Source organism: Rutilus rutilus, assembly GCF_951802725.1.
Source record: "Rutilus rutilus genome assembly, chromosome: 18".
In the NCBI taxonomy this organism is placed as follows: Eukaryota; Metazoa; Chordata; class Actinopteri; order Cypriniformes; family Leuciscidae; genus Rutilus; species Rutilus rutilus.
In genome coordinates, this window is record NC_140231.1 from 15,717,530 (window position 1) to 15,738,258 (window position 20,729).

A 20,729-nucleotide genomic window follows, 5' to 3' on the forward strand; every position below is an offset into this window, starting at 1 on the left:
TTTTATTCCAATCTGAAATATCTAGGACAAGAGCGTAACCTGTTCATTTCAAAATCTCAATTCTGATCCAGGGAACATTTTTTCAGTCATTTCAAGAAACAACAAAGGAGAAAGTTCATCACCAAATCTCACAATCCACACAGAAAAGAAACACTGAAGAGCATGTTACATGTAATTATATTTCATGTAGTGCTTATGAATAAATTACAATGATAATGTGACATTCATATTTAACACCAATGGATAATGCTGAAATAAAAGAAAAAGTTTAAATAATTTAAACAATAAGTACAAAGCACTCAACAAATGATTTCTGGCTTCTATTACATTATTATTAATATTATTTTCAACAAAAATTAGTACACAGTGCTCTAAGATGTTCTTAATAAAGTGGCCCTTAATATATATATATTTTTTTTTAAATGAGTAACATTTTGATTAAAAAAAATGGAAATACTGTGGAAGTTATTGAAGGACTCAGAACCAACCAACCAATTGAGCCATCGGAGGAGTTTCAAGTACAGTTTATAAAGGTCTTAGCATTCATTTTATGTCCCACTGTGAATTAACATAGTGGTTTGGTAGGCTAGCAGAGAAATTCAAATGATTAAAAGAGGTTGAACCAGATAGATGCAGGCTTTAACATTAAAATGGAAACATCTGGGTTCGTATGCATATCATGAAATTACACAATTCAGATGACTACATTTTGCATGCTCGGGTTACATTTGGACATGCATGTGATAGGAATATAAATGGTACATGCAATGCATACAAAGAGCATTTGTAAATGGAGAAAACTTGGGCACCATTAAGTCAAGCCTCAGAAAATGTTAATGAATGGATAATTAGAGAGTGTGCTGACAGAAGCCATTCAGAATTAAAGGGCAAATCTGACTTCTACTTACTGACTTAAATGGTATAATGTAATGCATTTGCATGAATCGCATGTTCATATTGTCCAAAAATCACTTGCATAGGGAAATGCTACATACTCTGTAGTTTTAACAGTGGTTTTAAGAGCACAATGTTTGATAACCACATGCACTATTGTTAAGGAGTTTGGGGTCAGTACGATTTAAAAAAATAATATAATACTTCAATTTTAGAGGGATGCATTAAATTGATCAAAAGTGACTGTAAAGACACGTATATATATTTGGTGATATTTACATTTCAAATTAATGCTGTTTTTTTAAAACATTCTAGTCATGACATAAAACATTTTGTACCATGGTTTCCACAAAAATATTAAGCAACTGTTTTCAACATTAATAATAATAAGAAATGTTTCTTGAGCAGCAAATCATTATAATGATTTCTGAAGGATCATGTGACACTGAAGACTGGCGTAATGATGAAAAGTCAGCTGTCATCACAGGATCACTATTGCAATAGTATTTCACGATGATACTGTTTTATTGTATTTTTGAACAACTAAATGCAGCCTTGATGAGCGTAAGTGGCTGCTTTTAAAAACCAAGAAAAATCTTACCAACCCCAAACTATTAAATGGTAGTGTAAAAATGAAGTTGTAATTTTGAAAAGTGCATGTAATATGAAAACATATACATAATGAGTCTTTTAATGCATCATCGCTAGGCAGAAACTGCACAGTGCTGCTTACGACTGATTACAAAATCTGGAAATGTAGCAAAGACTTGACAAAATGAGGAAACTGAATCATCAGACTCATAAACGGTTAACACTCAAAAAAAATAAAATAATTGATAACATTTAGCCCGAGAGCTTTTAGATGCTGGAATACTTGCAAGTGCTCCTTCAAATTACTAAAAATGTGCATGAACATGTAAACAACAAATAAAGGTTTTAACTGATGATTAACATCCATCGCATAGTGGAAGAAAAATATGCAATGACTGATGTCACTAAAAAAAAGTCATCAAATCTTAAAGATGAAGACATAGACGAACCAAGGTAGGTGAGTGTATATGTTTAAACAGATTAATGCTACAAAATGTTATGATTTCCACTGTTTCGTCACTTGTCTGTGTGGTATATATTGTGATATGTTTTGATGTTAAGATAGGGTGGCTATTTGCAAACACCAAGACTTGGTTGCACTCAGTCCCACCTCTTAAGCTATTTGCTGGAGTGCATAGAACACTTCTGAAGGTTCTCCATCCTGAAGTTGTAGCGCCTGCACCAATGAGGCCCTAAAAATGGATTCACAGTGTGAATGGACGCAAATCCAGTACTGGCAGTTCTGTAGTGCAAATCATTTGGCCAGACTGGTGTTTTCTGCCCAGTGGGTTGTTTCAAACTAGCTGGTGTTTCATGACAGCCAGTTTGGCACTTCAGTTGAAGAGAATAGAGTCAGGGTCTCGGTTGGCCATCTGGGCCATGTGTTTCAGAATGTCTTTTTTGGTGATGATGCCCAGTAAACGCCTGTGGGAAACAAGAACAGATCATTATATTGAGCTAACGTGAATCTTCTGATGTATGTAAATCATGGACACACTCGAAAGTATTTTTCAGAACTGTAAAACTAAGCTAAGCTAAGCGAACCAAGCTTTTACCCGTTGTGAGTGACGAGACACTGGCGCAGACCCAGCTTGCGAAAGATGTCCACCACAATGTCCATGGCAGTGTGGTCTGTTACGGTGAATGGGCTGAGATCCATGATACCACGAAGCTTCAACGGGGGAGGGCTGTTGGGTGGCTGTGGAGGTGTGTATTCAGTGAAGAAAATTCGGGAGGCGCTGACTACACCTTCCTGCCGCTGACGAGCATTTTCTGCCAGAGGGAAATGGAGAATAATAAACCTTCTCATGAGAGACCTATAATTCACATGAGCCCTATAATAATACAGTAATAGAAGGGGATAGTTCACTAAACTAGGGCCCTCAAATCTGTCCAAACCTGTATGACTTTCTACTGTGTAACTGCTGAAGAAGAATGAAGAATGTTTCAACGTTTTTATCCGTACAATGAAATGTGCAAAACGACGACTATAATTGTATGAACAAAAAACTATTTGGTGTCTTAAGGCCAATTCACACCGCACTAACAGACAGCGACAGACGGCAACGGACACTTTGTCGGGTTTTGTTGGACATTGAGGGGTTCGCTTGTGTTGAGAAAGCAATCCGACACAACAGATCATGTACCAAGCTGAACCAAAAGTCACCACGTAAAAAGCAGCAGTGTCTGATTATGTCGATAAGCACATTATTTACTCTTGAACTGTCCTGTAATTGCGTAATTTCTAGAATGCTGATTATATACATGTTATCAGTCAGAGTGGGAATGAAGGCTTATATACATTTGTAAAAGTGCATGTAAAGAAAGCTCATGGAGCTTGTTAATCCATCTTGATGGGTGCCACTATGAGCAGAATCCTGACATTTAAACAGTGCACTCTGACCAACGAGAGGACAGTCATGATGTGACTTGCCTTGTGAAAATTAAATTAACCCATAAAAAACTGCAACATTGTAAAAATGAAGTCCCTGTTTCGGAACAAGACAAACAACGTACAATGTGGTCTAAGAAAACTGCAAAAGAAAGATCATCATATAAAATCCACCTAAAGCTGTAATCTCTTACCGATAGAGATGACCAGATCCCTGCGCTGCACAAAGCCCACAAGTCTCTGAGACTCATGTGAGACGACCACAGGGAAGCCGCTGTATGACGTTTCAGCGATGAGCGACTCTACTTCCTCCACGCTCATCCCGTCCTGTGTGATCACGGAGAGTGGGGGGTCGCTACGGCGAGGTCGCATCACATCCATGGCCAGTGTCTTGTGGCTGAACTCCTCCTTAGACTCCAGGAAGGGGTAGCCGTTGAGACGGATGTGAGCCTCATAGATGCCCTCTCGACCCAGAGCATCTGCCACCCATTTACTAGTCATGGTGGCAGCCATGAGAGGTACGATGTATTCCAGACCGCCCGTTAGCTCAAACATGATGACCACCAGAGAGACGGTCATACGAGTCACACCGCCTATGAAAGAAAGACAGGCCTGGAAAAAAGGCACCTGGACAAGCCACTAACGGCACATTTTTGACAGAATACAGTTTAAATAGAATTGAAAAGATTCTTACCCAAGCAGGCAGTAGCGCCCACCATAGCATAAAGGCCTGGAGTGATGCAGTCCGCTCCAGGTGAGCACCAGCCTCTAAAGATTACCCAGTCGTGGTGGTAATATGCCAGCTGCTCCATACCCACACCGAGCAGCCTTCCTGCGATCGCTCCCACAGCCATACTGGGGATGAAGAGACCAGAGGGCACCTGGAGGAACACACAGGAGATGACACTACAGACAAAGGCCTGTGTAAACAAACTATTCAAAAAGGAAATGGAAAGTGTGTCAAGACCTTGGGAGACGGAGGGAGGGAGGGATGGATAATGGAAGAAGGGAAGATAGAATGGATGAAGAAAGAAAGAAAGAAAAAGAAAATGGATGGAAGGAAGAAAGAAAGAAAGAAAGAAAGAAAGAAAGAAAGAAAGAAAGAAAGAAAGAGTGAGATAAAGAAAGAAAGAAAGAAAGAAAGAAAGAAAGAAAATGGATGAAAGAAAGAAAGAAAGAAAGAAAGAAAGAAAGAAAGAAAGAAAATGGATGGAAGGAAGGAAGAAAGAAAGAGTGAGATAAAGAAAGAAAGAAAATGGATGGAAGGAAGAAAGAAAGAGAGAGAAAGAAAGAAAGAAAGAAAGAAAGAAAGAAAGAAAGAAAGAAAGAAAGAAAGAAAGAAAATGGATGGATGGAAGGAAGGAAGGAAGGAAGGAAGGAAGGAAGGAAGGAAGGTAAAAAGAAGGACAGAAATAAAGAAATGGATGAAAAAAGGAAGATAGGGTGCATGGATGAAGAAAGAAAAAGAAATGGAAGAAACAAATGAAGGAAAGATGGATGGAAGAAAGAAAGAAAGAAAGAAAGAAAGAACGAAAGAAAGAAAGGAAAAAAGAAGGACAGAAATGAAGAAATGGATAGATGGAAGAAATGATGGACGGATGAAGGAAAGAAGGAAGAACAGAAAAAAGACAAAGAAAGAATGGGACGAATGGATGGAATAAATAATGGTAAAAAGGACAAAAAGAAATGGATGGAAGAAAGAAAGGAAGATAGGGTGAATGGATGGATGGATGGACGAAGCAAGAAAGAAAGAAAGAAAGAAAGAAAGAAAGAAAGAAACAAATGAAGGAAAGATGGATTGATGGAAGAAAGAAAGAATGAAAAAAGAAGGACAGAAATAAAGAAATGGATAGATGGAAAGGATGGATGGATGGATGGATGGATGAAGGAAAGAAGGAAGAACAGAAAAAAGACAAAGAAAGAAAGAATTAATGAAAGAAATGGAAAGAAAAAGATTGGATGGAAAAAAGACAAAGAAAGAATGAATGAATGAGAGAGAGCAAGAAAGAAAGAAAAGAAAGGAAAAAATGGACAGAAATAAAGAAATGGAAGGAAGAAAGAAAAATAGTGTGAATGGATGAAGAAAGAAAGAAAGAAAGAAAGAAAGAAAGAAAGAAAGAAAGAAAGAAAGAAATGGATGTACAGAAGGAAGAACTGGAAAAAAAGACAGAAAGAAAGAAATGGATGTACAGAAGGAAGAACGGGAAAAAAGACAAAGAAAGAAATGGATGGATGGAAGAAGAAATGTATGATGGATGGAGGGATGGAAAAAGGAAGATATAATGAATGGAAGGAAAACAGGATGTATGAAAGGAAGGAGGCATGGCTAGATGAATGGATGTAAGAAAGGAATATATGATGGATGAATGATGGAAGATAGAAAGGATGGATAGATGTAAGAAAGAAAAGAAGGATGAATGGATAGATGTAAAAAAGAAAAGAAGGATGAATGGATGATGGATGTAAGAAAGGAAGACAGGATGGATGATGGATGTAAGAAAGGAAGCCCCAGTACCTTCATGCCGAAGGTCACGACGGTGATGAGCATCTTGAAGATCAGGGCGAGTGAGAGCTGCCACATGGCTGTGTACACATCATGTCCCGCGGGCCTGTCGGGCAGAGCGTCGCTGCTGCTCTTGGTGACGCTCACGTTGGCGTAGTTACACAGCTGTGAGGAGTCCAGCAGACCACAGTCGTTGAACAGCTCAGAGATCAGCTCGCTGGTGCTCATCCGGGTGTAGCTGTTGGGGAACGCCAGCAGAGCAGTGACCGCAGTAACAACCAGCACCTCCAGCACAGGGTAGTGACCCAGCCGAGTCGTCTTACGCCGGCGGCACCACGCAATGTTCGCGCGGATGAAGAAAGCTCCCCAGATCCCCCCGAAAATACCCAACAGGATGAAGGGTATGAGCTCCAGCAAATGCCAAGGGGAGTGGAACTCCACATAGAAGAGCACCAGCCTGCTGTTCCCAAACGGGTTGATGGAGCGAAGGGTGAAGGCCGCCACCAACGCAGCAAAGAAAGAGCGCCACAGCGTCTTCAGGGGGAAATAATAACTCACCTACAGGATAAAGAGAGAGCGGGACTGGTCATTCAAATGACACTAGATAATGCTGAGAGTATGCAAACAGAAATTTGTTAGGAGCATGCTTGCCTCTTCCAGACTGAAGAGAACGCCACCGATCGGAGCGCCGAAAGCTACTGACACCCCAACGGCTGCTGCGGCGGACAATACCTAATCAACACACACACACACAGAGAACGAGAAGTCAAGCAATAGACAACAAGGATTAGCTTGGATCAACAAAGCCGTCAGATGTTGATCAAAATAAAACGTGATCTTATGTTTGGTCTCATCTTCATGATGTCGATAAAAACATTCTCACAACGGGTCACGTTTAAAACAGAAAACCACAAAAACAGGATAACAGAACTAGAATGTCCTTAGCGGCAAGCCGCAAAAATGTAACAACAAACGCAACAAATATTTATAAGGAGTGACAGATGGGAGATAGAAGTTAGAAACAGGGATCATAGTCTTTAGTCACACAGAGGAATAAGGGAAGTTCATATTATATTGGATATGACAGACAAGGGTGTTTCTTAAAGGGATAGTTGAAAATGATCCCATAATTTGATCACCCTCAAGCCATCCTAGGTGTATATGAGTTTCTTCTTTCAGCAAAACACAGTCAAAAACAGCCTGGCTCTTCCAAGCTTTATAATGGGAGTGAGATTTTGAAGCCCAAAAAAGTGCATCCATCCATCATAAAAGTAATCCATACGGTTCATAAAGGCCTTCTGAAGCGAAGCGATGCGTTTTTATAAGACAAATGCCCATATTTAAAACTTTTAGCAGGTCAAACAAAAAGGGTTAGGCAACAAACTCAAGCTCTTCCAATATTTCTCTACAAAAATTCTCGTTTTAGACTTCTAATTTGACCGGTGTTTTGTTTTGCTCTATCCTCCGCGCTTCTGTGTTTGTCAATACGTTATGCGTCGGGTCAGAAGTCACTCTTCCACCAGAACTCGACTAACGTACTCGATTATAGTATATAAAGTTATAAATATGGATCTTTTTTTAAAGGGGTCATATAATGGTACATGCACTTTTACAAGTTGATTGTACTGAAATGTGTGTTGGCAGTGCCTGTACACAACCATCATAAAATGATAAAAATCCATCCAGTGTTTTTTTTTTTTATCTTCTTATGTTTTCCCCTGTCTTATATCAAGCCGTTCGATTTTGTGAAGTCACAAAATCGACGCCCCTCCCATGATTGTTGATTGACAGCAGCGTTTCAACACAGACCACAGTCATTGTTGATACGCTGGAGCAGTGTCTATGAGTAGAATGGCGTCTAAGCGATTGTGGTGTTCTGTTCTTGGGTGCAATAAGGCACACAGCAGTTATTTTGATGTTCCTAAATCCGAACCGCTGAAGACGCAGTGGCTGAGTTTTGTTTTCGAAGGGAATATTCCCCACGATCAAGGTCAATGCTTTCATGTTTGCGCGAATCATTTCACACACCAGACTGCTTTATAAAGGAGGGTCAGTATAAAACTGGTTTTGCTAAGAAGCTGCTCCTGAAAAAAGGATCGGTACCAACTATTCGTGTTCCTGCTGCACCTTCAGAAGAAGAAGTGAGTGTAACGTTTTATTAACCTTTATATTAATCTTTGCAAATCGCTAGCAAGCTTCACGATGAATGCGGCTAAGGTTTACACTCAGGGTACATTACGGCATGTTTTCTATGTACGACGTTCTCAATATAATTCATAATCCCAAGTTTATAATGAACAACGCGTTATGGTTATTGTGTTACAAACGGTGTACGCACAGAACAGAGGGGCGGGGTGAGCAAAGCTCATTATCATTTAAAGACACATGCACTGAAACGGCGTGCTGAAAACAGCTGTTTTTGACCAGGTAAAATTTGTGTTTTCTTACAATACTAATGAGAATTTTTAATTAAAGTATATTACAAACTTTTAATTTAGACCCTAAAGAATCATATTAGCTTGTACAAAAATGGCATTATATGACCCCTTTAATAAAAAACACATCGCTTCGCTTTAGAAGGCCTTTATTAACCCCCTGGAGTTGTATGGTTTACTTTTATGATGGATGGATGCACTTTTTTGGGCTTCAAAACCTCAGGCTCTATTCACACCCATTATAAAGCTTGGAAGAGGCAGGATGTTTTTACATATAACTCCGACTGTGTCAATTATGGGATAATTTATATTTTTTGGGTGAACTATTGCTTTAAAGCCAAATGTTTATTTCTCAGACATAGAATGGGTGAAAATTAATTGATCATGAAAAAACTAAATTATCTATTGTTACTTTATTCATACTGAATAATAATAATAATATAATTCAACAACAACAAAAAAAAATGTAAGGGGGATTTCTAATGGGTAAAAAGGCATCAATCACATTTACTCATCATACCTCTCGTCTCTTTGCCTCATTCTTGCGGTACTTGGTGAAGAGGTGGCACAGGATGTTTCCACAGCAACAGGCCACATGGACTAGAGGCCCTTCTTTGCCCAGACTGAGTCCAGATGACACAGCCAGCACTAGGGTGATGGTTTTAATCATAAGAGTCCATTTACCCAGGTAGCCCCTGATGATAAACCCACTCAAGATGGTCTTGATCTAGAGGGTCAAACAAAAACTGTGATATTCACATGTGCTATTCTAATATTAAATCCAGGCACTAAAATTCTTTAGCTTACCTCAGGTATTCCAGAGCCACAGGCATAAGGGGCAAAGGCCCTGACTAAAGACACAGCCAGGAAGGAGAAAAGCAACGCCCAGCACACATACATCAGGTAATTCATGATGTAGGCGAAAGGGCCGTCATTGCTGCCGACGATGAGCTCTGCCCAGCTTTTCCATTGAGGGCAGTTGTCTCTCTCCTGGAAGGTCGTCTCATTGGAGTTCCAGCAGCAGTGCTCATGATTGAACCAGAAGCCGTTCAGACACACTCCCTCCTTCAGATCGGTCATCCAGTGGGCAGAGATGTCGATCCCACCAGCCAGGGCACCTGGAATCAAATAGAACAGCACATGCTATAAAACATCACGGTAAGGCCAGGTGTTTGCTCTATAATCACTCCTCATGATACTTCTGCTTTAAAGGGGTCATATAATGGTACATGCACTTTTACAAGTTGATTGTACTGAAATGTGTGTTGGCAGTGCCTGTACACAACCATCATAAAATGATAAAAATCCATCCAGTGTTTTTTTTTTTTAATCTTCTTATATGTTTTCCCCCCTCTCAAATCAAGCCGTTAGATTTTGTAACGTCACAAAATTGACGCCCCTCCCACGATTGTTGATTGACAGCAGCGTTTCAACACAGACCCGCCCTCGCTCGTGAGCGAGCTGTCTCTCAATATTCCCCACGATCAACAGCAATGCTTTCATGTTTGCGCAAATCATTTCACCAGACTGCTTTATAAACGAGAACATTGAAAAGGTATTAGCTCCTGTCTGAGTATGTGTTGTTTATGTGCCTAATGACTGTCATAGTCTCACAGACTGCTTATATTTTAAACAGATCAGTAAAATGTTAGTGCTTCAGCCCTGACAGTTGTACCTAACACTGCATAGATAACGTTACGCATCACTGACAAGCCTACATTTACCGAAAAAAAGTTTTTCATGACCATTAGCTGTAACATCAGTCTGTCAATGAACTAACGTATACATCAGTAAACACATAGCATTCGTAGAGACTACTCTACCCTGCCAGTACATACACAGATAGATCAAAGTGACATTACATTAAACAACCATTCAGAAACGTCCTGTTTTCCGACTCCGGTTCAAATTGATACGGTTGCACAGTGTCCTCAGAGACTCCCGCTGCCATTCTTCAAAATATAACGTTTCTCTCAACTGTTGTCAATGCAACACTCCACGTGTGTTGTTGTGGCAAAACGCCCACAGAACAGAGGGGCGGGGTGAGCAAAGCTCATTATCATTTAAAGACACATGCACTTAAACGGCTTGCTGAAAACAGAGCTGTTTTTGACAAGGTAAAATGAGTGTTTTCTTACAATACTAATGAGAATTTTTAATTAAAGTATATTACAAACTTTTAATTTAGACCCTAAAGAATCATATTAGCTTGTACAAAAATGGCATTATATGACCCCTTTAATATTATAGAGATAAACCAACCTGACATCAGTCCCACGAGCAGCATGAGAAGCCAGCCGGAGAAGGCGTCACTGATGCTTCTCAGCATCGCCCAGGTTGACTCTTTACTCTTAGTAGCAATCTATCATGAAGAGAAATAGAAGATCACAGACAGTCAAGTCACCTTTATTTATATAGCGCTTTATATAATACATATTGTTTCAAATAAGCTTTACCGTAATAAACAGGAAAATAACAATCAATGATGCAAACTTTAATTATGAGACAAACTCAAATTCTGCTCTACAGAAGACAATAGTGTCATTATTCAGCTCAAGTCAGTTCAGTGTTCGCTCAGTTTAGTTCAATAACTGTTATACACATATATAACCGATACACTCAATAACCGATACACATAACTGTCGCTGTATTTGTCAATTACGAAACAAATTCGATTCAGTTATAAAGCAGCTCAACAGAAGACAATACATCATCCAGGCCAATCCATTGTTCAAGTTTTGTTCTCATGTGATAGTGTCAGTACAGTCAGCCTGATGTTACTGAATATGACGTCTTTTAAAAACCAACTAAAGCCTTTTTTAGACGGGACTAGTTTTTCAGGGCGCCGTTAGAGAAATTCGTGTCTCACAGATGTACTTTGCGATTTTAATCCTGTCTGAATCTGTTTTTCTCACACAACCTCGGTACAAATTCCAGGGCAAATGACCTGCTGTTTTTCGGAAAAAACTATAGGAGAAACCAGACACGGGGTGGGGGGCAGTTCTACTGTGTGTGTCTACTATGATGTGTGACAAGCTTATACTACAGCTCAAGTGTTTTTAATTGGTCGGGATACACAACATGCAAGATTCATTTCTTTCCGAGCATTAAAGATGATGTTTAAAAAGTCAGAAAGATTCAACTGAGTATTATCACCTCTCTGTGGCGATCTCGGTCCTTAGATTTCTCCCGGACCCAATCGATGGTGTTGAAATCTTCATATGTGCCGACCCCAGGCACTGGCTCATCTAGTAAATCCATCAGTTTAGGAACCCCATTAGGCCCAGCTCCATATGAACCACCTGCACAGATGAACAAAAAAAGATATATACATGCAGGTTAAAAGTGCTAATAAATAACAAGTTGTGACAGTTATATGCCTTAGGTGTAATACCACAAATGATCACAAGAGCCCTTTATCTGAAACATTTTCTACCAAAAAAGACCAGAGGGGCCTGAAGACCTGGATTTGCACTTGTCACTTAAACCTGCTTTTGTTGAACAAGGAATTATTAATGTCAGAAGTCATTTGGGATAATGTCATCAAAACTCTCAACTCTCTTATGCACATCAATGGACATTCAAAAGATTTTTGTATGTTTTTGAAAGAGGTCTCTTATGATAACCGAGACTGCATTTATTTGTGAAATATTATGACAATTTACATAACAGTTTTCTATTTTAACCTGTGTTGCCAGTGCGCCCGCGCACTGAAGCGTTTTTTATTTATTTAATTCAAAGTTACTATCAGATTTAATGTTATACCTTGACAAACTATACATAATTAAAAAGATATAACACTCAAGTTTCAGTATTTGACCACTATTGTATTCTGAGAAACTCATAGTGACAGTTATGTCTTAATTTGTGTCAGGAGTTATGAAATGAAAAAATGAGTCGATACCACTGATCTATATAATGTCATTCTATATAGATCAGTGGTCGATACCTTTAATATGAATTATGACCGTCAGCCGCTTTCATTCATAAAAAACTCCGTGCTGTCGTCATGACAGCGATACACAAAACAACGTCCCTCAGAGCTTTAGCTCAAAACTGTGCAGATTTGGAGAAATATTGATAGATTCTCATAGATTTACATCATATTTCTATAGACAGGAATAATATTTATTGAATTTATACCCAAATGCGTCGATGTAATCTTTATGAGCGTTTGGTACTCTGATACTGTGTTTTTTTATTCATACCAGCAGCCTGTGAGGGCGCTACATGCACAATAATAGTCCATATATAGAACATGAAGAAGAGCCATGATCATGTTACATTCCAGGACGTCACTGATACACACAAAGCTAACAAGAGATCGTGCTGTAACATGCAGATACAGACGTTTTGAAGACAATAAACATGTTTGCAATGATATTTGAGTTACCTGTGTTTTTCAAGCCATGCCAGGTATTTTCATAATAATAGATTATATTTATAATGTAATGCTAATCTATTTAGACTATCATTGTGCAGAACACTATCCAATAGTATATTTTCTGTCTGATTTTTTTATCTGAAGCCAAATTAGATCACAGAAGATTATTTAAAGCACTGGTCTTGCATTATGAAGTAAGTTTGGAGCACAAACATGGTTTTAATCTCATAAATTGTCGTGTATTGATGGTGTGCTAGGCTAACATGCTAGCTAGCCCTAGATGCACCTGCCACGTCTAGCAGTTATCCTTTTATGATTTTTTGAATGCTTACTGAATTGTTTCTTTATTCAAGAAATGCATTTGATACAGTTTAAAATGTGAGGTGAACTTTGAGAAAAGAAATTAGGGTCTGAAACCCTATGAATAGCCTGTGAATAGCCAGTCGTTAGTAGCTATAATGCAGACAAAAGAAATGCATATTTAGAGCCATAACCAGGCTGGAGAGAGGTGTGAATGTGTGCAGGGGGAGACTGAGACTGAATGGGGATCGTTTGCACCACAAAACAATAGAGACAATATACTGGATAGATGGTTAGAAGATGACAATAAACATCAGTAGCATTTTAGCGTCAAATCAAAATAAAGTCACATGACATGGTCTTGAAAAACATTTAACTAAATCCAGAGTTTTGGACTTATTATCTTCAGATTTTAAACATAAAATGTTTAGACATGTGGCTTTAGCTGTAGTGCATTTCTAGATTGCTCCAGTACCAACTTCAATTTTATTTTCATGAGGATGTTTCATGAAAAATAATTTCTAATAACTTTACAAAACTTTGAAGCTATTTATAAAAAAAATTGTCATTACGACAATAATTAATTCTACATTTACAATAAACTGCCAGGTGTCAGCTTTCAAACAAGATCATACTTGTGCTTTTAGTACCAAGGGTTCATGAACTGTATCTGTTTCAGTTTGGGTATGTCATTTCTGGGGATTTTTCAAAAGTGGGGTTGCAGCTTAACAGGTTAATACATTTAAAAATGTGATTTTAAAACATATCAAAGCTGAATTTTCAGCATCATTACTCCAGTCTTCGGTGTCACATGATCCTTAGAAAGTCATTCTAATATGCTGATTTGATGCTCAAGAAACATTTCTTATTATTGAAAACAGTTGTGCTGCTTAATATATGTGGAAAGGAAACTGTGATAATTTTTTTCAGGATTATTTTATGAATAGAAAGTTCAAAAGAACAGCATTTATTCAAAATAGAAATCTTCTGTATAGCATTACAAATGTCTTTACTGTATCCCTGCTAAAAAAAAAGGTATTAAAAAATTAATTTGACCCCAAACTTTTGAACGGTTATGCACAGTGGCTCCAGTCACTTCATTTCCGATGTATATTTTAATCATTTATTACTATTTATTATACATATATCACTGCTACTAGTAAATATTTTTAAATATTATATATAAAATTTCAATGCAGCATTACTTGTGAGCAGATTATGCATTAACATTTACATATTATTATTATAATGCAGTGTAAGTCATATGTGGTGCACATTCCTGTTCCAGTGTTCACGGTTCTTCACGTGACTTTCATAAGAATGATTTTACTAGTACCAAGAACAGGAAATAAACTTACTCAACAAAAAACACAGCAATAAAACTAGCTATGGTTAATAATTATCTACCTTCTAGAAAACAAAGCTTCATTTTATATTAATTAATACGCCATGATGTGTGCATAAGGACACAAAGAGTACAACATAAAAGTAACCCATTTTTGTTTATGAAAAAATAAATCACAAAATGTTAGTGTTTGAGAAAAAAAAATAAACCATAAAATGTGTGGAAGTAGCAAATCACGCAGCAGACACTACAAAGCAACTAATATCAAACGCTGAGGAAGTTCAAGGGAAACGAATGGATGTAAAAACCTGACACCGGTAAAAATATGAAACTAGCTACAATAGAAAAAACTAGAGGGGACACTTTGATCTCTTTGATAAAAGGATTTATGTGAGGGGGGGGCGGCAAATACCAAAGTTGTGACCTCAGCGAATTCTCACCACTATTTTCTCACAGACACACAAACACCAGAGACCTATTCATTACACATTTGCCCCCAAAACCTATATCAAATGATGAGAGAAAGAGAAAAAACTATGGGAATCTCATGAATGACAATAAAAAGAACGAAAATGAATAAGGATAAAACTGGGTGGCAGCTACACTGGAGAAATAATATGACGTATATTGTCACCTCTCCACATCATCATTGTCACTGTGGCTATTTTCGATCCCCTTTGTCTCATTTGACTATAAACGCAACACTTGAGTTTGGGTAGATCTGGCACTCACCTGAGCTATAGTCCCGGTCGAGAGGAGGTACGTCATCTGTGCTGGAAAAGTCCAGCGTGGCTCCTGCGATCTCCACCATGTCCTCATCGCTGGTTCCGCTCTGCAGGCTGTTGAAGCTCTCACTGCAATAGCCAGTGTTGTCCATCGTTCCTCCGGACTGTGGAGGACATAGAAATGTCCTTTGACCTGAGCACAAGAGACTCCATTTAAGTTAAAGCTTGACAGGTTACAACCTACTATTAATGTTTACCTTGCACTTCTAGACTGAATAGTAACAGCATATTTACATTATGACTTTTTAATTCCATTTATTAGGATTCTGGACTAGAAGTAATAAAAAGCAGATGTACTCTGAATATAGAATTTATAATAGTCATAAAGAATTTAATAATAATATTAAGAATTTATTTATTACCAGCAAACCTATGCAGAAAATGAATTTCAATTCATTACTATGAACTCTCTTTAGCATCCTTTTTTTCTAATTTTGTATTGGTTTTAAAAGTGTACAAGTACAGACAAGGGTACATTATTATAAACAAAAACAAAAGACAGAAATAAAGTTGAATAAAACACTAAAATCTTTGCAAATATTACCAACTTTCTTATTTTTCAAACTTAATCTTGTTTTTAGGTGTTGTTGAACTTCTGCCTTTAAAATTAAAAGCAAAGACTTATTTCCCCCATATCTACATATCTAGCAGTTTAGATTAAAGGTTTACCATCTGAGTTACTAAACCAGAGCTAATGACATCAGCAAACTTCAAATATGGGTCATTTTAGCTTAGCCAACTAGCTTGCAAAAGAAGTATGAGTAATATGCTGGTAATATGGTAAATGGCAGCAAAATTGAGTAGAAAAAAAAAGCGCATGTAACACTCTTCCTAATCTGATTCAAGCTCGCAGCAGTGGGGGACTATGACAAATGTACAAAAATACTCATAAGGCTGGTTAGCAGGATAGCTATAAGGGCTGCTTGCTAACCAGCTGTAATTTTCATAAATTTAAGAACCGTGGCTTAACGGTATCAAGTTGAACTATTTCAGAATATATGTATAATTTTAACATGCCGTATATTGCCTGTACTTTGGTTAAAGTGAAACTAGTAAACAATTACCTTGTTTGCTATCTCAAACGCCGATGCAAATGACGTACAAATTAAGACATGTACAGCCGAGTGCCGAGACACAAGATCGTGTGTGTAGACTTCAGCATTCGATTAAGAGTGTCTCTGAAAGTTGGCCTCTGTCACTACTGTCCAAAATCTAGCTTTTATCTACCTCAGACAAAAAAAAAAAAAAAAAAAAGTATAGCACCTGCAACCTTGTGACGCTTTCTGGTGTTTTTTTTTTTTTTATGTATTGATTATTTCTTATTTATTTTCGTAAGTTTATACATTTTGTAATTAAATGTCATGTTTAGGCTATTTTAATCCCTTGTGAAAAGGTGTGATTTTATTGTAATCTTAGGAGTACTGAGTGCGCACTTGAAGAAAGTATCAATGAAATAAAAGTGTACCTAAAGAGAGTGCACTTAAAAGACTGTTTTATAACACACAGGTACACTTTTAAAGTGCACTTTGTAAAATTAAATGTTGTATTTTAAAGTAGGCTACATTTGAAATCATTGTTTATTTTGATGTGTTGATTAACATAGGCTTACCAAAGCACATGTTCTTGATTATAATTTTAACTGCAGTGTTATTTTATTTTACATTTAAAGTTAATATTTTATCAATGTTTTTTTTTTTTTTTTCTTATAAATACTAATTGGCTACTTAATCATCACAAATGTGTAATTTAAATGTTTGACATGCAAATGTCAATAGAAATAACATTAAAAGTAGCCTATATTCTAGTTTACCATGAAATTCTTGTCATTACATTCAGCAGTACACTTTAATCGTATTTCAAAGACAATAAAGTAATTATGAAATAACATAAAAAGATGCAATTATGAGGCTTACTTGTGAGTAAAAAGCAAAATAAAAAAACTCAAGTTTAGCTAATTGCATTTCATATAAATGTAAAGTGTATTACATGTATTCTATAATATTTTAATAATATTATTCAATAATAATATTATTCTAGCTGCTATAAATATGATTCTAAAACAAATTATAAAAACTTTAATTATGCTATAACTATAATTAATTTAATTGTAAATTAAAGACAGTTGACGGCACCCATTGACTTCCATAGTATTTTTTTCCTACATGGAAGTCAATGGGTGCCGGCAACTGTCTTGTTACCAACATTCTTCAAAATATCTTCTTTTGTGTTCAACAGAAGAAAGAAACTCATACAGGTTTGGAACGACATGAGGGGGAGTAAATGATGACAACATTTTCGTTTTTGGGTGAACTATCGCTTTAAGTGTCTGGAAACTATAGCCTAAATTAGGCCTATAAGTAGCTTATATTCTTTTAAAATATATAATATCCATAATATGTAGGACTATAGCCTACAATTTTTAAAAGCATGCTGTAAGCCAGCCTACTTGATTTTCACAAGGGATGTTTGTTGCTTTAAATGCAAATTGCAAAATGACACAAATAAGAATACATGGACAGTACACACACACACACACACACAGGCGATTAATAAGTGCCTCAATGTTGCCCTCTATAGGTGAGACAGTGCAGACAAACTGGGCGACCTACTCTTGATCACGCAGTTAGGCTACTACATTTGTTACTACAATTACGTGTTACTGACCTAATGGACTTTGTGTTGTAAGGAACCGCATGGACTTTGTTTTATTTCTTTAAACGGCATCAAGACCTTTATCTATAAAAACATGAATTCATAGTGTACTTTCACAAATAAGTAATAGGCCAGAGATTTTCAAAACAAACAATTTTTTTTTTTTTTTTTGAACTTTCCAGTTTGTGGCGATTAAATACACAGACCGACTGGATCACACTGTTCTGTCATTTGGAGCACAGTGTGAACTTTCACCGCTTTAGCAGTGTTAAGTTAAGCAGGTCATTCAGCATTATGCTATTATTGACGAATAATAGCCTAGGCTATTAATAGACTTTTATTTTTTATTTGTATTTTTTTAAAATAATTTAATCAATTTAGAGTTACATAAAATTTGTATATGAATGTTTAAGAGAAATGTTTATTTAGGTCCTGTTATTGGATTGTGTAGCTACATTTTAAATGGTCCTGTGGTGTGACAAATGAAAACGGCATAACAAAAGCATGCATAATAATGAATTACAAGACAAAGCAAAATAGGCAACTGTTGCAACTTTTTCATTTCGGTTGAATTATTCTGTCTGTGCAATGTTTCATGTTCATACATTAATTAGGCCTATTAAATTAATTAGGCCTATATTTAAATTGAAATGACTGATGCAATGGCATGCAAGATTCTCAACAGGCCACATGTTATCTCAGTGAACTTGATGACCTATTGATTTAGAGAGATGGATGGGAACATACTTGTCTCTTGAAAATGATGTTAAAGGAATAAAAAAGAGATAAGCAATCTTTGTGTATTCTCCATTATGAAATAAGTTCCTATGCGAAAATCCCAATATGAGATCTGGTGCATGTAATTGTAATTTGTTGGATACAGCTTTTTTCCCTTTGTTTTAATAATTAAATAATCTAATCATGATGTAAAAAGCATGCTATGTAAAAAAAAGAAGAAAAAAAAGTAAGTTATTTTTTTACTCCCATCCATCCCCGCAGCTACATTAATGCCTAAGCTTATGTAAACTCTCAAATATGTACTAAACACGTGATTTTATCTTGGCCATGCATGGCCTTTAGCATAGTAAGAGAACAGAAGAGAAAGATAGAGAAGGTGGGGTGGTAAGATCAATGTTGCAGGGTTATAAATACACATGGTCATTGCAAAGCTTAAGCAAACCTCCTGGACACACTGACATACAGTAGTTTTGAAGGGGAAAATACCACCAGAATGACTCTGCATCACTTTAACCTGGCAAAATTTGGATTTTGCACACTGATCTTGCTAGTGCTGATGTATCAGGTAGGTTTACACCTCTTTTCAACAACTTTTTTTCAAAGACAGCAAAAAAGTTTTTGTTAAAAAAACCTGCCTTTTCACTTTTATCAAAATTACTGCATTGAAAATGAGAAAATACACACAAATAATTATAATGAAACAAGTAACACACTGAATTAAACATTACATTTTAGAAAGACAGCAATAGTATTTTCTTGTGTGAGCTATGCACAGCATTTATTAATCTAAGTACTTCAACACATGTTAACAGTTAATACACTGTGAAATAACATGATCAATGAACAATTCTATTTTAATTAACACAGATTAATAAATGCTGTACAATATTGCTCATTATTAGCTATTGTCACTATAGAAAAGTTGCTGCCTTAAATTTTAAGTACGATCAACTTGAATATTTAAGTAATTTCAACTTAAATTTGATTAAACTGACTTCTAAAAATGAGTTGAATCTTGTATCTTATAAAAGTTAAAGCAATGTAAAAGCACGTTTCATAACTTATTGATCATATAATTTGATGTTAACAAATGAGGTCTTGTTGTAAACTGTTACCCTAGAACTGATCAGTTATTATATAATAAAATGTACAAAGTTAAATTAAGTTATTATTTTGTGAAATGTATGTTAGGTATCCGCTGTGCCATTAGTGACTTCTGAGGTGCGATCAGATCTTCAGTCATCACATATACTGCACCGCAAGATCCGGATGTCCCCTTTGTGGCGAATCATGGGGTTCAAACCATACGGAGCTTACTGCCATGACAGCATAGAGTGCACTACAGGATTATGCAGGTACGTCACTGTTGCCGTCCATCTCCTTTCATCAAGTCCTAAAACTGCTCTTTATGAAAACTGATTATATTTTCTATCCCCAGGAATGGTCATTGTTCTTTTAATGAGCCTGTTCATTCATAGCGGAGTGGAAGACTGAAAAATATTAATTTATGAGTCAACCTACATACAATTTTATGGCCATAGCATTTTTTGTGTGTGTGTGTAGGCTATGTTGCAAGCACTTTAATTTTTGAACAGTAGCCTGTGTAGCACAGTACTTACTGTGCAGAGCATGCGGAGAAGTCTGACTTGAAAAGTTACATTGGTTTTACTTTAGATGTTTTATGTTCAAGGCATTTAATAACCTTATTTAGTGGTCATTAACATATTGGGGTTTGTATTTGACTCACCCCAAACTTTAATTCTACAAATACAATACTGCAAGCATTGTGATTAAAAGGCTGTATAGAGCATGGGTAATTTGTAGACCATTTTAAGAGCTATATGTATAAAATAATTGTATTCATGTGATATTTGATATAAAGTACTGTATTTGATAAGCTACAAGGGCATACAAGGCCTTAGTAGTGACCAGTAATATCGATCCTAGGCACAGTGCCGGTAAGAGAACGTGCACAGTTGCACACATCTTTTTCAGGAAGGTCTGAGTTCTCTGAAAACCCTAATGACAAAGGCCCCTGAAGTTAGTGAGAGGAGTATTTGCACAAGAATGTACTGTAACAAACTGATGTCATTGTACTGTGAACGACCTCCACATGTACCCAGATTGCATGTCCTTTTCTGACATGAAAGAGCAAAGTTTATGTTTGTCAAATAAAACACTAAAAATAGGCTACCTCTGTTTCTGCAAATT

The 20,729-nt window shown here is 36.8% G+C and overlaps 2 protein-coding genes across 2 annotated transcripts; one reads left to right on the forward strand and one right to left on the reverse strand.

The window, feature by feature from the left end:
- Nucleotides 1–509: 509 nt before the first annotated feature.
- clcn5a (chloride channel, voltage-sensitive 5a) lies at nt 510–16,322 on the reverse strand. The gene is made up of 12 exons (XM_084387882.1): nt 16,193–16,322; nt 15,076–15,261; nt 11,471–11,616; nt 10,577–10,676; nt 9,122–9,432; nt 8,835–9,041; nt 6,531–6,611; nt 5,892–6,437; nt 4,071–4,257; nt 3,571–3,969; nt 2,541–2,757; nt 510–2,409 (listed from the first exon to the last, which is right to left on the reverse strand). The coding sequence occupies exons 2-12, from the start codon at nt 15,218–15,220 to the stop codon at nt 2,319–2,321; spliced, it is 2,430 nt and encodes an 809-aa protein (XP_084244008.1). The 5' UTR covers nt 15,221–15,261; nt 16,193–16,322; the 3' UTR covers nt 510–2,318.
- Nucleotides 16,323–18,941: 2,619 nt separating this feature from the next.
- LOC311276627 (liver-expressed antimicrobial peptide 2) lies at nt 18,942–20,707 on the forward strand. The gene is made up of 3 exons (XM_084386409.1): nt 18,942–19,083; nt 19,710–19,873; nt 19,957–20,707. Exons 1-3 carry the CDS (start codon nt 19,012–19,014, stop codon nt 19,994–19,996), a joined length of 276 nt encoding a protein of 91 aa, XP_084242535.1. The 5' UTR covers nt 18,942–19,011; the 3' UTR covers nt 19,997–20,707.
- The last annotated feature ends 22 nt before the right edge of the window (nt 20,708–20,729 follow it).

Bases quoted from the DNA above. Each gene is read 5' to 3' on its own strand.
- clcn5a (XM_084387882.1), bottom strand. From the start codon at position 15,220: ATGGACAACACTGGCTATTGCAGTGAGAGCTTCAACAGCCTGCAGAGC. The intron at 9,433-10,576 runs GTTGGTTTATCT...ATTTGATTCCAG, and splicing joins GCTCGTGGGACTGATGTCAG to GTGCCCTGGCTGGTGGGATC. The intron at 6,612-8,834 runs GTATGATGAGTA...TGTGTTGATTAG, and splicing joins ATGAGGCAAAGAGACGAGAG to GTATTGTCCGCCGCAGCAGC.
- LOC311276627 (XM_084386409.1), top strand. From the start codon at position 19,012: ATGACTCTGCATCACTTTAACCTGGCAAAATTTGGATTTTGCACACTG. The intron at 19,084-19,709 runs GTAGGTTTACAC...AATGTATGTTAG, and splicing joins TGCTAGTGCTGATGTATCAG to GTATCCGCTGTGCCATTAGT. The intron at 19,874-19,956 runs GTACGTCACTGT...TTCTATCCCCAG, and splicing joins TGCACTACAGGATTATGCAG to GAATGGTCATTGTTCTTTTA.